Source organism: Loxodonta africana, chromosome 17 (assembly GCF_030014295.1).
Source record: "Loxodonta africana isolate mLoxAfr1 chromosome 17, mLoxAfr1.hap2, whole genome shotgun sequence".
NCBI classification, from domain to species: Eukaryota; Metazoa; Chordata; class Mammalia; order Proboscidea; family Elephantidae; genus Loxodonta; species Loxodonta africana.
In genome coordinates this window covers 72,835,071-72,849,192 of record NC_087358.1, presented here as the reverse complement: position 1 = coordinate 72,849,192, position 14,122 = coordinate 72,835,071, and the positions used below count along the sequence as shown (strand labels likewise).

Genomic DNA, 14,122 nt, shown 5'->3' with positions numbered 1-14,122 from the left:
ATTGATTTGGCGGTTTCCTCTTCAAAGTTCTCTGTTGGTGTAGGGGAATCCAACTGACTTTTGTATATTTATCTTGTATCCTGATACTTTGCTGAAATCTTCTATTAGTTCCAGTAGTTTTCTTGTGGATTCTTTGGGCTTTTCTGTGTATGAGATCACGTCATCTGCAAACAGGGGTACGTTTACTTCTTCCTTACCAATTTGGATGCTCTTTATTTCTTTTTCTTGCCTTATAGCTCTGGCTAGGACCTCCAGCACAACGTTGAATAAGAGTGCTGATAATGGGTATCCTTGTCTGGTTCTCGTTTTCAAGGGAGTGCTTTCAGACTCTCTCCATTTAGGATGATGTTGGCTATTGGGTTTATATAAAACCAAAACCAAACCCACTGCCGTCAAGTCGATTCCGACTCATAGTGATCCTATAGGGCAGAGTAGAACTGCCCCATTGAGTTTCCAAGGAGCGCCTGGGGGATTCGAACTGCTGACCTTTTGGTTAGCAGCTGTAGCACTTAACCACTACACCACCAGGGTTTCCTTGTCTTTGTATAAGTGCCCTTTATTGTGTTGAGGAATTTTCCTTCTATTCCTATTTTGCTGAGTTTTTTTCATGAATTGGTGTTGGACTTTGTCAAATGCCTTTTCTGCATCAATTGATAAGATCATGATAAGATCATGTGGTTCTTATCTTTTGTGATGGGTTACATTGATTGTTTGTCTAATGTTGAACCGTCCCTGCACACCTGATATGAATCCCACTTGGTCATTGTGAATTATTTTTTTGATATGTTGTTGAATTCTATTGGCTAGAATTTTGTTGAGGATTTTTGCATCTACATTCATGAGGGATATAAGTCTATAATTTTCTTTTTTTGTGGTGTCTTTACCTGGTTTTGTTATCAGGGCTATGCTGGTTTCATAGAATGAGTTTGGAAGTGTTCCATCCTTTTCTGTGCTCTGAAATACTTTTAGTAGTATTTGTGTTAACTCTTCTCTGAAAGTTTGGTAGAGTTTTCCAATGAAACCATCAGGGCCAGAGCTTTTTTTTGTTGGTTTTTTTTTTTTTTTTTTTTTTTAACCTCTTCAATCTCTTGTTGTAGGTTTATTTAGTTTTTCTACCCTGGTTTGTGTTAGTTTAGGTAGGTAGTGTGTTTCTAGAAATTCATCTATTTCTTCTAGGTTTTCAAATTTTTTGAGTACAGTTTTTCGTAGTATTCTGTTATGATTCTTTTAATTTCAGTTGGACCTGTTGTGATATTGCTCCTCCCATTTCTTATTTAGGTTATTTGCTTCCTCTTCTGTTTTTCTTTTGTTAGTTTGTCTGATGGTTTATTGATTTTGTTGATCTTTTCAAAGAACCAACTGTTGGTCTTGTTAACGCTTTCAATTGTTTTTTTTTTTTTTATTCTCTATTTCATTTATTTCTGCTCTAGTTTTTATTATTTCCTTTCTTCTGGTGCTCAAGGGCTTCTTTTGCTGCTCTCTTTCTATTTGTTTGAGTTGTAGGGTTAATGTTTTGATTTTGGCCCTTTCTTCTTTTTGGATGTGTGCATTTATTGCTATAAATTGACCTCTGAGCACTGCTTTTGCTGTGTCCCAAAGATTGTGGTAGAATGTGTTTTCATTCTGATTTGATTCTGTGGATTTCTTTATTCTGTCCTTGATTTCTTCTATAACCTGGTAGTTTTTGAGCAAGGTATTGTTCAGTATGTGATTTTCTTCCCCTTGCTTTTTCTGGTATTGATTTCTAGTTTTATGGCCTTATGGTCAGAAAAGATGGCTTGTAATATTCAGTGTTTTGGATTCTGTTAAAGCTTGCTTTGTGGCCTAATATGTGATCTACTCTGGAGAATGTTCCCTGTGTGTTGGAAAAGAAATTACACTTTGCTGCTGTTGGGTAGAGTGTTCTGTATATGTCTATGAGATTGAGTTGGTTGATTGTGGCATTTTGATCTTTCAAGTCTGTTTTGAGCTTCTTTCTGGATGTTCTGTCCTTTCAGCAAAAGTGGTGTGTTGAAGTCTCCTACTATTATTGTGAAGCTGTTTATTTCTCTTTTCAATGCTGTTAAAGTTTGTTTTATGTATCTTGGAGCCCTGTCGTTGGGTGTGTAAATATTTATATTCTCCTGGTGTATTGACCCTTTAATCATTATATAGTGTTTTTCCTTATCCTTTGTGGTGAATTTTGCTTTGAAGCCTTTTTTGCCAGAGATTGATATTGCCACTCCTGCTCTTTTTTGATTATTGTTTGCTTGATATATTTTTCCATCTTTTGAGTTTTAGTTTGTTTGTGTCTTTGAGTCTAAGGTGTGTCTTTTGTAGACAGCATAGAGATGGATCTTTTTTTTTTTTTTTTTTTTTTAATCCATTCTGCCACTCTCTGTTTCTTTATTGGTGCATTTAGTCCTTTTACATTCAGCAAAATTATTGTTAGGTATGAGTTTGGTGCTGTCATTTTGATGTATTTTGTGTGTGTGTGTGTGTGTGTGGTTGACAGTTTCTTTGTGCCACTTAATTTTCTGTGCTGAGTCATTTTTCTTTTCATTTTGCATTTTCTTTTCATCTTTCTCATTGTTGATTTTGTATTTGCTGAGTCTTTATGTTTTTCTTCTTTTTTATTTTGATGTGTAGGATTGTTAGTTTCCTTTGTTGTTACCTTAAAACTTACCTCTATTTTTCTAAGTTTAAAGCAATCTTTTATTTCTTGATATCATCTTGACTTCCTGTCCATATGGAAGTTCTATGAGTACATTATTTAATACCTCTTTTTTGTTTTAATGTTGTCATCTTTTACATATTGATGTCTGTTTCCCTATTTTCAGTGTTTCAGCTTTGACTTGTTTTTGTGACTTTCCTATCTGGTTTGATATCTGATTGTTCTGTCCTGTGTTCTAGCTTTGGGTTGTTATCTGATATTACTGATTCTCTAACCAGAGGACTCCCTTTAGTATGTCTTGTAATTTTGGTTTGGTTTTCACAAATTACCTAAATTTCTGTTTATCTGAAAATGACCTAATTTTGCTATCATATTTGAGAGAGAGTTTTGCTGGATTCTTGGTTAGTAATTTTTTTCCTTCAAGGTTTTATATATGTCATCACAAAGCATTCTTTCCTGCATGGTTTCTGCTGAGTAGGCTGACCTTAGCCTTATTGACTCTCTTTTGTAGATGTCTTTTCGTTTATCCCTAGCTGCTCTTAAAATTCTCTCTTTATCTTTGGTTTTGGCAAGTTTGATTATAAAAATGTCTTGGTGACTTTCTTTTTGGGATCTACCCTGTGTGGGGTTTGATGAGCTTCTTGGATAGATATCTTCTTGTCATTTATGATATCAGGGAAGTTTTCTGCCAACAAATTTTCAACAATTCTCACTGTATTTTCTGTTACCCTCCCCTCCCCGTGCCCTGTCCTGGTAGTCCAATTACTCTTAGGTTATTCCTCTTGATAGAGTTCCACATAATTCTTAGGGTTTCTTCATTTTTTTTAATTCTTTTGATTTTTCCTCAAATAAGTTGGTGTCACGTGCTTTATCTTCAATCTCACTAATCCTGACATTCATTGCCTCAGTTCTGCTCCTATGACTTTCTATTGAGTTGTCTTATTCTGAAATTTTATGGTTAATATTTTGGATTTCTATTTGCTGTCTCTCTATGGATTCTTGAAACTGTTAAATTTGTTATTTTGCTCTTGTATAACCTTCTTAAGTTCCTCTGTTGCTTTGTCTGTATGTTCCTTGGCTTGGTCTGCATTTTGCCTGATCTCCTTCCTGATCTCTTAAAGAACTCTGTGTAAAAATCTTTTGAATTCTACCTCCAGTAATTCCAAGACCTTCTCTTCATCTGGGAGGCTCCTGGTTCTTTGTTTTTGTCATGAATTTTGTTGCATTGCTGTTAGGTACATATCTATTTATAATTGTCATTATTATTTTTGCTGGATTGACCCTTTTATTTATGTAGTGTACTTCTTCATCTCTTGAAATAGATTTTGATTTAAAGTCTATTTTATATGATATTAATATGGCCACCCCTGCTGTTTTTTGTTTAGTGGTTGAATGAAACATTTTTCTCCATCCTTTGATTTTCAGTCTGTTTGTGTCCTTATGTCTAAGGTGTGTTTCTTGCAGACAGCAAAAGAATGGATCATTTTTTTTTTAATCCATTCTGCCACTCTCTACCTTTTGCATGGGACATTTAGGCCATTTACATTTAAGGTTATTACTGAAAACAAAATGTCTACCTTACTCATTTTGCTATATGTTTTTTGAGTGTTTTGTAGATCTGGGAAATTCTGTGATTATCTCTTGGAAATTTGTTTTTATGCCTTCGTTGTTGTCATGTTACTCTGGGATTCCAATAATTCTAATGTTAGATTTCTTAATTGAATTCCATATTTCCTTTTGCGTTTGTTTGCTTTTCTTTGTTTTTCTTTCTTGTTATCTTGAGGATTGATAAGTTCCGTTGTTTCGTATTCTAGTTCATTTAGTCTGTCTTCTATCTGTTCTACTGTATTGTTAAGTTTTTCTCATGCTTTTTCTAATTCAGTTACTTTATTCTTCAGCTGCAGTAGTTCTGGGTTTTTTTTTTTGTTTGTTTGTTTTTTATGTTTTCAATTTCTTTGTTGAATCTCTCATTTTGTTCCTCCATTTCTTTCCTGATCTCTGCTGGTTTGTTGTCTGTGTGCTTCTTGCTTTCTTTAAACATATTTAGCACCATAGTATGAAAATTATCAACTCTTCGCATTAGTCTGGCCTCCATAGGAGAAATTTCCTCTTTTTCTTGTTTTGCTTTTTGATTGGTCCTTCTTTAGTTGTTTTGTGTGTGTGTGTGTGTGTGTGTGTGTGTTTTATTATAGTTTTGTTGAACTTTGGCCATTTTGTTATCTTTTTTTTTTTTACTTTAAATTTTGTGTGTGGGGGAAAATTTTCTTATTGAGTGCTCTGGTGGTGCAGTGGCCAAGCACACAACTGCCAGCTGAAAGGCCTGTTTTATCACCCACCAGTCACTCCACAGGGAAAGATGCAGCAGCCTGGCCCCACAAAGACACAGCCCTGGGAACCCCAGGGGGCAGCTCTGCTCTTCCCCAGTGGTCTCTGTGAGTCACAATCAACCCAGTGGCAGTGGCTTGGTATCTTCTCCTGAGAACCACTGGAGGGCACTCTTGTCTCTAGGTTTTTTTTTTCAGTGCTGACTGAGGAGTTTTGGATGTTTGCTCTCTGGAATTCAATGTACATGTTCAGGAGGGAGTGGTTAGCTGGGTGCAGATGCTGACGTAAGTGATGGGGCTTGGCTTTTCTATGGTGAAGGTGAGGGGCTGTCTGTGTCTTTCCATCATGGACACCCCTGCACAGGCTCTCGCATCGTATCCCTCTGTGGACAGGAGCTAGCCACTTCCCTCTGTGTTGCCAGTCGGTTTGAAATATTTCTTCCACGCTGCTGCCCTTGCAGTTCCTCCCAGTCCTGGTGCCCATCTGTTCCTTGTTTGGGGTGTTGCCAGCCTGGTCCCAAAATGGCTATGATGAGCAAGGGCTCCAGATGTTAGTGGGTAGATTCTCCCAGCTTCTGTGACATCCTTGCTTCTCTCCTCTGCTTCTGGACTCACCCCAGCTCTCTGACACCACAGCTGCCCTCCAGAGTTCTGAGATCTCAGCCTCTGCTTGTTTTTATCCCTTGCTTGATGGGTTAGTGGATAGGGGAATAAATAGGGACATCCACTTACTTTACTATCTCGCTTCACCCCCTTTGTACTACAGATTTTTAATGAGAGCTTGGCGTGCAAGAGGGAATTGCACCAAGAGGGAACCAGCATCAATTATTTGGAGGCCACTGACTTAAAAAGCCATTGGCCACTCTCTGGATGGAGAACTTCTGCTGGGACCTTTCACGGCAGAATGGCCTATCAAGATTCATCAACCTCCGTTTTTCTAAAAAAAAGTTGTCCAACTCTGATGGATTCAGAATGTTTTCTAAATAACATTTTCCTCCTATAATAATAGTCTTAGTTACCTAGTACTGCTGTAACACAAATACCACAAGTGGGTGGCCTTAATGAAGAGAAATTTATTTTCTCACAGTGTAGTAGGCTCGAAGTCCAAATTCAGGGCTCCAGAGGAAGGCTCTCTCTGTTGGCTCTGGGGGAAGATCCTTATCTTAGCTTCTGTAACCCCCACATTCTTTGTTCCTTGGCAATCTCCACATGGCATCTATCTTTCCCCCTTTTGTGCCTGCTGCCTTTGTGCCTAATTTGTTCTTTTTATATCTCAAAAGTGATTAGGTCTAAGACAACCCTACATTTGTATGGCCTTATTAACATAACAAAGGAAACCATATTTCCAAATAGGATTACATCCATAGGCATAGGAGTTAGGATTCCAACACATTTTTTTTTTGCAGGGGCAGAGGGGAGGGCGGGGAATTCAACCCATAACAATAATAGACCATGGAGTTAGGATTCCAACACATATTTTGAGAGGGGACAATTTCAATCCATAACAATAGTAGACCATGCATTGGACATCTTACAACCATGAGCCATCTCCCATCCTTCCCTTCAAGGGCAGGCCAAGGTCCACCTGAGGTCTGCCCATAGCCCCATGACGTTACTGCTTGGTCCTCCACCAGGCCCAGGGCAGGGGAGCAATCTGATGATCTCCACTGGAATGGTGACAATCCCTTCCCTCTGTGCTACTAGCCAAGCTGAACTGAAACTCTGTGCCTCATTCCTCCCTTCCAGCCTGGGGAGTTCCAGACAGATCCTCTCCAACCTCTCTGGAGAAGACATGGAATTGGATGCTGAGCTCTTTGCCCTGGAGCCCCTGGTGTCTCCAGAGGAGGACTTCTATGAGACGGAGAACCCCAAAGGACAGTGGCTTCTGCGGGAGAGACTCTGGGAGCAGGCTGTGCCCTGACTCCATCTGGGCTCCTGGCCTTTCTTGGGGTGGATTCCAGAGATGGGGTCTTCTTTCTGTGCATTATAAGGTGTTTGTAGGGCTAAAAGGGGACATTGTAACAAAGCAAACCCATCAACACACTGCCCGATGGTGCTCGGTTAGTGCCAAACAGACCTGCGGCTTCCCCTAGGGTCTGCCTGTGTGGACCGGTGAGCAGGTTCTTACAGCCTGGCTAGACTTCAGTACAGAAGAAATGGAAGGACTTATTGGGGGTTGTGTAGGCCCACATCCCTGGCCTCACCTGGTCTGTCCCCAGGGTCTGGTTCTCCCACGTGTCTAAGTGGCTGCTAGCTTTGTGCTCAGCACAGGAAGTGAACCCCCCATGGAGCTCTGGGCCAAAGTTTGCGAAGAGGCAATCCCTTTTCCATGGAGCCCAGAGACGTTCTGGTTGTGTACTGAAACAGTGCAATCCCTTTTCCATGGAGCCCAGAGCCGTTCTGGTTGTGTACTGAAACAGTGGCCAGCTGCCATGGAGCCCAGAGACGTTCTGGTTGTGTACTGAAACAGTGGCCAGCTGCCATGGAGCCCAGGGACATTCTGGTTGTGTACTGAAACAGTGGCCAGCTGCCATGGAGCCCAGAGACCTTCTGGTTGTGTACTGAAACAGTGGCCAGCTGCCATGGAGCCCAGAGACCTTCTGGTTGTGTACTGAAACAGTGGCCAGCTGCCATGGAGCGTGTCAGCGTAGGACTGCGCTTCGTAGGGTTCTCAGTGGCTGGTTTTTCAGAAGTAGATCACCAGGCCTTTCTTCTGAGGCATCTCTGAGTGGACTCAAACCTCCAACGTTTTGGTTAGCAGCTGAGCATATTAACTGTTTTCATCATGAGGTTGCCTTCTTTTGTGCGGAATGTAGTCAGTGAAGAGGCTCCTTTTGCCCTAACCGTTAGCACAGTTTTGGATTAGGCTAAAGATGAGGCAGGTTCCTTGGCGAGGGGCCGGGGGCAGGGCTGTGTCAGGGCCCTGTCTCCAGACTACTCACGCTCCCCCAAAGCCCAGGAACTCAGTTCCACTTCCCACAGGAAGGAGGGAGGTGGGGTGGTTCTTCTTTCTCTAATTCCCAGCCAGTAAATCTTTGAAGAAACCCGTACAGCCGGTGCTCGGCCTCTGTGCTCCTTCCTTCCCCAATTTAAGAGGGCAACCAGAACCATTAAGCCCTTTTGGTCTAGAAAGGATTTCTATATTTCAGGAACTAATCTGAATCAGAATTACATTTTTAATAAAATCTTTGAGTTTTTAACATAAGCTTTGCATTTTTGCATGTAGTTGTTCCCATTGGAGTTTGAGAACCACAGTTTGGAGGATACACTTCACTCTGCCCATTCTCACCTATTTCTTCTGGTGTTTTCTTTAGAACTGTTAGCTAAGAGGTACATGGAAACCCTGGTGGTGTAGTGGTTAAGTGCTACGGCAGCTAACAAAAAGGTCCGCAGTTCAAGTCTACCAGGCGCTCCTTGGAAACTCTATGGAGCAGTTCTCGTCTGTCCTATAGGGTCACTATGAGTTGGAATTGACTCGACGGCAGTGGGTAGTGGTAAGAGGTACATGCTGATGAATATATGACTGCCAGTGGGAATAAGAGAGACAGACTAGGAAAAACCATGATCTAAATTAAGCCAACAGTGCTCTACGCTAAGGTCATTTTGAGAACTGAATAAAGTTCCACAACCTTCTCTCCTGCCAGGCCCGTGTGATGATATTCTTATGGTTCAGATTGTTAGAAAAAGCCTTTTATTCATGGGAATTTGACTATCTGAATCTAAGTATTTATAATTCCTATGAGAAAAAAAATCAATAATTCTGGAGCATTCTTAGAAATTTTGTGTCAACAAAATTCTCAGAATGAAATCATATTGGAAATGTTTTACTACTTCTCTTTATTATTTATGGTGTGCCAATGTGTGGGAGCTTTCTTTTGTTGCTTATACTAACCCCAATATAACTAGAAGCTTGACTGAAAAATAAATGTTTGGGAGATTTGTTTTATAAGCTTCATTAAAGTATTCCAACTTAATGTCACCGTGGCTCTGTCTTTTCCCCAAAAGTGGCCTTGTTGGAAGCTCCACGTATGGAAGTTCACTCCATTCACTGCTGGGGATAAACTCAGGATGAAGGTCTCTTTACTCTGCTTCTTATCAACCTATAGCCTATCACAGATCAACCCTGACATTCTGTGGCAGAGGCCCTGTACATCTGGCTTTCATAGATAAGAAAAAAATAAACAGACAGCAGAGGGTGTTTGGAGCCCTAATTTTCTTGTAGCATTTCTTAGGAAATGAAGCTGTGTTTTTCTGTTTTGCTTCATGTTGTGTATGTTTTTGTCTCTCATGAGACTGTATACAAACTGTCTGAAATGAAAACCCTATGATTCAGAAACTTAAGACCCTGGCTTGTCTTTTGAGATGATTTCAAGTCTTTGAAATTGCTGATAAACACCAGACTATGGGATCTGCCTGGTGAATCTTGGGTGCTATCTCTGGCTCTGAGGTAAATCAAATCTGGGACAATGAAAGTCACTTCAGGAAAATCAGCTAATTCAACCAATTCTTTCCTCCTTGAATAGATCAGTTAGTCAACTGACTCAGCTGGTTGCTGTGGCACTAGGTTAGCAGCTCGAGCTTTCCCAAACCTGTCTCAGTTTTGATACGTGAAAATCTACCTCTCTTTGGATGGAATGTCAAGCAAACAACAAAAAAAAAGCATGTGAGTCCCTAGCATCTGGTTTGTTCTTTAGCCTCTGCTTTCTAAATCCTGACACAAAGTGTCTTCTCTGCCCTGGAAGTAGTTGGAGTGGGAGACTTCCGTTTAATTTGAATGGCGCATACCCTAACCTTTGCCTGGTTGTGAAGCAACTGAGAACATGGCTGCCAGGACAGACATAGCGGAGCTTGCTGGTGCCCATTCTCAGAAACAGAGCCCAGGATGGTTCCAGTAGGAGACTGCATTCCCCACATTACTGATGGCCTTCTCATGGCATATTAGTTTCCTGTTGCCACTGAAACAAACTGGGTACCACAAACCGAGGGGCTTAAAACAACGCAGTTTTATTCTCTTACAGTTCTGGAGGTCAGAAGTCCAAAATCAGTCCCACTGGGCTAAAGTCAAGGTGTCAGCAGAGCTGGCCTCTTCTGATTGCTTTGAGGGAAGCTTCTAGAGGCTACTAGCAATCCCTAGCTTCTGGTCCCTTCCCTCTGGACCTCTTCCGTCGTCACATCTCCAACTACTCGCTGTGAGCTTCTGCCTCCCTCTTACAGGGACCCTTGTGATTATACTGGGCCCACCTGATAATCCAGGATAATCCCAATATCGTTAATATAATCATATCAGCAAAACTTCTTTTGTGGTGTAAAAGTGATATATTCACAAGTTCCTGGATTAAGATGTGAACGTCCTGGGAGGGCCATCATTCAGCTTGCTACACTCAGGATCCCCAAATGTCCTAGTTTTTATGAACCCAGCCCAAGTTTCTACTAAAGCCAGTACCTATGGCTAACTCTAGCTTCGCTGTCATTTACAAACTCCTTTTTTGGTTCTAGCTGCTACCCTGTGATTTTGTTAAGGAGGAAATTCTCTCTCGTCTGACAGGTTTCTCTTTCGGAGAGACTTTTCAATTATACAAAGTTCCCGAGTGACACTCGGGATGACAGTCGACCCTATAAGGATAAGGAATGGACAGCAGTTCTTCATAAACTTTGCTGCCGGCCAACCACATGTGCTTTCCTCCCATCAGTCATCACGTCTCTATTAAGCAACCGCAAAGCGCCAAGCAAAATAGTGTAAGACATGATTTCATTTGGCGATCCAAAGGGGGAAGGTAGGATGAACACAGATAAAATCGTGCAGAGTACATACTGCCCATGAAGAGCTCCATGAAGGAGAGAGCCCACTTAGCACGAAGCATCAGGGAAGAACTCCATGGCAGAGGTGGAGCCTGGAAAATGGATTTAGACTTCAGCAGAGGATTGCTAAAGGCCAGTATTCCGTGGTGAGGAACAGCACGGACGGTATTCAGAACAGCCACGGAAAGCGGGAGAACCGTGAGGGCAGGGTTTCTATTGAGCAGTCAAGGGAAATGAGATTGGATGGCCTGGGGGAAGCCAACAGAGGTGTATAGAACTGATCTGTGGGGATGTAGAACCAGCTGTTCTCAAGGCTGGAGCTAGCAAGCAGCAAGATGGAAGCAGCATCTCCAGAAAGTGGAGTATGGGGGTGGGAGGTGGAAGTCTGGCTGCTGCGTCTGAAATGTTGTGGGTGTCCAAGTTGCCATGTCCTCAGGAAGAGAGAATCTCAAGGCCTCGGTCTGCTCCTGCCTGACTCCTCTCCCCACTCCGTTCCTCCATCCTCTTCCAGCTTCCCTCCTCCTCAGAGCACCATGCTTGCCCCTGGGCCTGGCCAGTTTTGACCAGATGCAACTTCTGTGGTGAGTCCTTCCATGGTCCACACGTGGTGTGTGTATGCATCTTCGGGTGAGATCTGCTTCCAGTTGCTCCAGGCACCTAGCCCATCATCAAATCGTGAGTGTCCAGGACCCTCCAGCTCTTTGTCAACTCTGTGTCTTCCCAGCTGTCCTTGAAAGGGGCAGGAGATGTGTGGTGGGGGTGAGGGGAGGGTTTGGGAAGAGACGCTTTGTAAGTCAATCCACGTCGCTGTTGAGGTTGACCTCACAGTCCACAGAGGAGGCCAAAGCCTGCTGGACGTTCTCTTGAGACCTGCCTGTGCTTGTTCACCCATTTATTCACTAAGTCCCAGCCTTGCATTGCTGTATGATGGGGAAACAAGCAGAGACCCTGCCCTAACAGGGCTCTCAGTCCAGTGGGAGGAGCAGACTTGAATCAGAGGATTACACCAACACATGTGGATTGGAATTGTGCTGGGAACGAGGGCCACCGTTTCACTGAGAGCTTGTAGCAGTGGAGTTTGAGCTAGTTGTGGTGGAGGGAGGCTTGGGAAGACTTTCTAGATCCCCCGTGGCTTCATTTGTCATGCTCAAATGCTCAAATGCCACCTCCTCAGAGAAGTCTTTCCTGGCCACCTGATCTAAACCACCACTGCCCTTAATCTCCACCATGCTCTGATTTCTTCACTGGATTTACCATTATCTTACAGGATTATACACACTCATCTGTGTCCCATTAGGCTGTAGGCTCTATGATGGCAGGGAGCTAGTCTGGTGTGTTCATGGCTCTGTCCTCAGTGCCTAGAACGTCGCCTCTACCAAGACCAAGTTGTTGACTGACTGATTGATTGAATTAAATGAAGAAAATGATGTTTGAGCTGAGATCTGAAGAGAAAATAGGAAGCATGGAGATAAAAATAATTGAGGGCATATCATGGGCAAAGATCTGTGCTAGAGGAAGTATGGCATCTATGACATTCATTTTTTCATAAGATGTTTGTTGGGCACCCATTTGTTTCCTAGATGCTGTTCCAGGCCAGTGAGATAAAATTCTTCTCTTTAGAGCTTGTATGTTTGAGGAGAGGGCGCTACAGGCATTAAGCAAACATGCATATGTGTATATAGTAAAATTTCAGGTAATGATAGATGTTATGAAGACCGGTAGAGAAAGGAGCAGAGGGAGGTGGGTTTTAGTCAGAGAAAACCTATCCAAAGAAGTGGTATGTAAACAGAGGCTGGGGAAGAACTGCCCAGGCAAAGGGAGGAGCCAGTGTGGTGGCGTCAGGAAGGCTGGAGGGCGCGGTGATGAACGGCTGGGGGTCCTTGGGGGTTCTGAGCAGAGAGTAACACAGTCCCATTTAGTTTTTAAAAGACGGTTCTGGCTGTTGGGTGGGAATTTGACTAGGGGGCAAAAGGAAAAGTTAGAGACCAGTTGGGCAGCTCTGCAGTGGTTATAGCAGAAGATAGTGGCTTGGACCAGACCCAAACCATTGCCATCAAGTCAATTCTAACTCATAGCGACCCTATAGGACACAGTAGAACTGTCCCATAGTTTCCAAGGAGTGCCTGGTGGATTCCAACTGCCGACCTTTTGGTTAGCAGCCGTAGCTTTTAACCATTATGCCACCAGGGTGGAAGAAATGGAAGTGATCCAAGACAATTGGCTTTAGGATAAATTCTGAAGTAGAATTTACAGGCATTTGAGTGCTCTATGAATTAGATATGGAGGTATGAGAAATTCCCTGGGTTTTAGCCTGAGCAACTAGGTGACTGAGGTACCATGTGTTGAGCTGGGAAAGGGAAGGGCAGATTAGCAGGGTTTTTGGGGGAGGTGGGGTGGGGGAGTCAAAAGATCTATTTTGGACATTAACTTAGAGTTTTCTGTAGGCTTCAAAGTAGAGATGCCAAGCAGGGAATTCAACACCTGTGTGCAGAATTCAGGCAGTGGCTGGGGTACAGGTATAAAGCTGGGGGTCACGAGTATAGAGGTGGACTTGGGAGGCATGGGCTGAGAAGAAGTCACCAGGTACCAAGAGTGAAAATCTGAGAGGAGAGCAGGACGAGGACCAGGGACCAGAGCACCCCAGCACTTAGAGGCAAAGAGAAGGAGCAATTGAGATGGAGGAAAAGCAGGCTAGTGAGGTGAGGGAAGGATCTAAATTGAGGTGGACGGAGCACAAGAGACGGCCAGGGATGTGGTGCAAGACGAGGCTGGAGACCAGAGCAGGCAGGGCCCTGCGGCTTGCGCTGTAGCCCAGAGAGGGTGCTATTGCCCACAGTCCAGAGAGCTCACCCGTCCTGTTTGCCAGACCCAGCTCCAGATGATTTTTGTTTGTTTATAAAACTCAAGCCAGCCTCTGGTGCAGTGTAGTGGACCAGGGCTGTAGGGAGCCTGCAGTGTCTTGGTGTGACTTAGAACAAAACAAAGAAAAACCAGTTTCTGTCAAGGAGACCCCATGTGTGTCAGAGTAGAAGTAAGCTCCATATAGTTTTCAGTGGCTGGTTTTTTGGAAATAGATCTTCAGGCCTTTCTTCCAAGGTACCTCTGGGTGGACTCGAACTTTCAACCTTTTCGTTAGTAGCTGACTGTGTTAACCATTTGCACCACACAGGGACTCGCCTTTCCCTGGGTGACCTCTGATTCACGCAGGGTCAGGGTGGGGTATTTCAGCCCCTCTGCTGGGAACCCTCATACAATGAACAAGCTTCATAGTCTAACCTGGTAGCCCCATGCAAACCCAGGAGCCCGGGCTGTGAGAATTTGGGCGGGTGACTTTGGACCCCTATGC

At 43.2% G+C, this 14,122-nt stretch overlaps 1 protein-coding gene across 1 annotated transcript in view; it reads left to right on the top strand.

The window, feature by feature from the left end:
* C17H13orf42 (chromosome 17 C13orf42 homolog) overlaps positions 1-6,898 on the top strand; it is a 43,216-nt gene extending 36,318 nt beyond the window's left edge. The window contains exon 4 of the mRNA XM_023551345.1: positions 6,724-6,898. Coding sequence (XP_023407113.1) covers positions 6,724-6,898 — 175 coding nt within the window. The remainder of the gene's footprint in view (positions 1-6,723) is intronic.
* Positions 6,899-14,122: the final 7,224 nt, after the last annotated feature.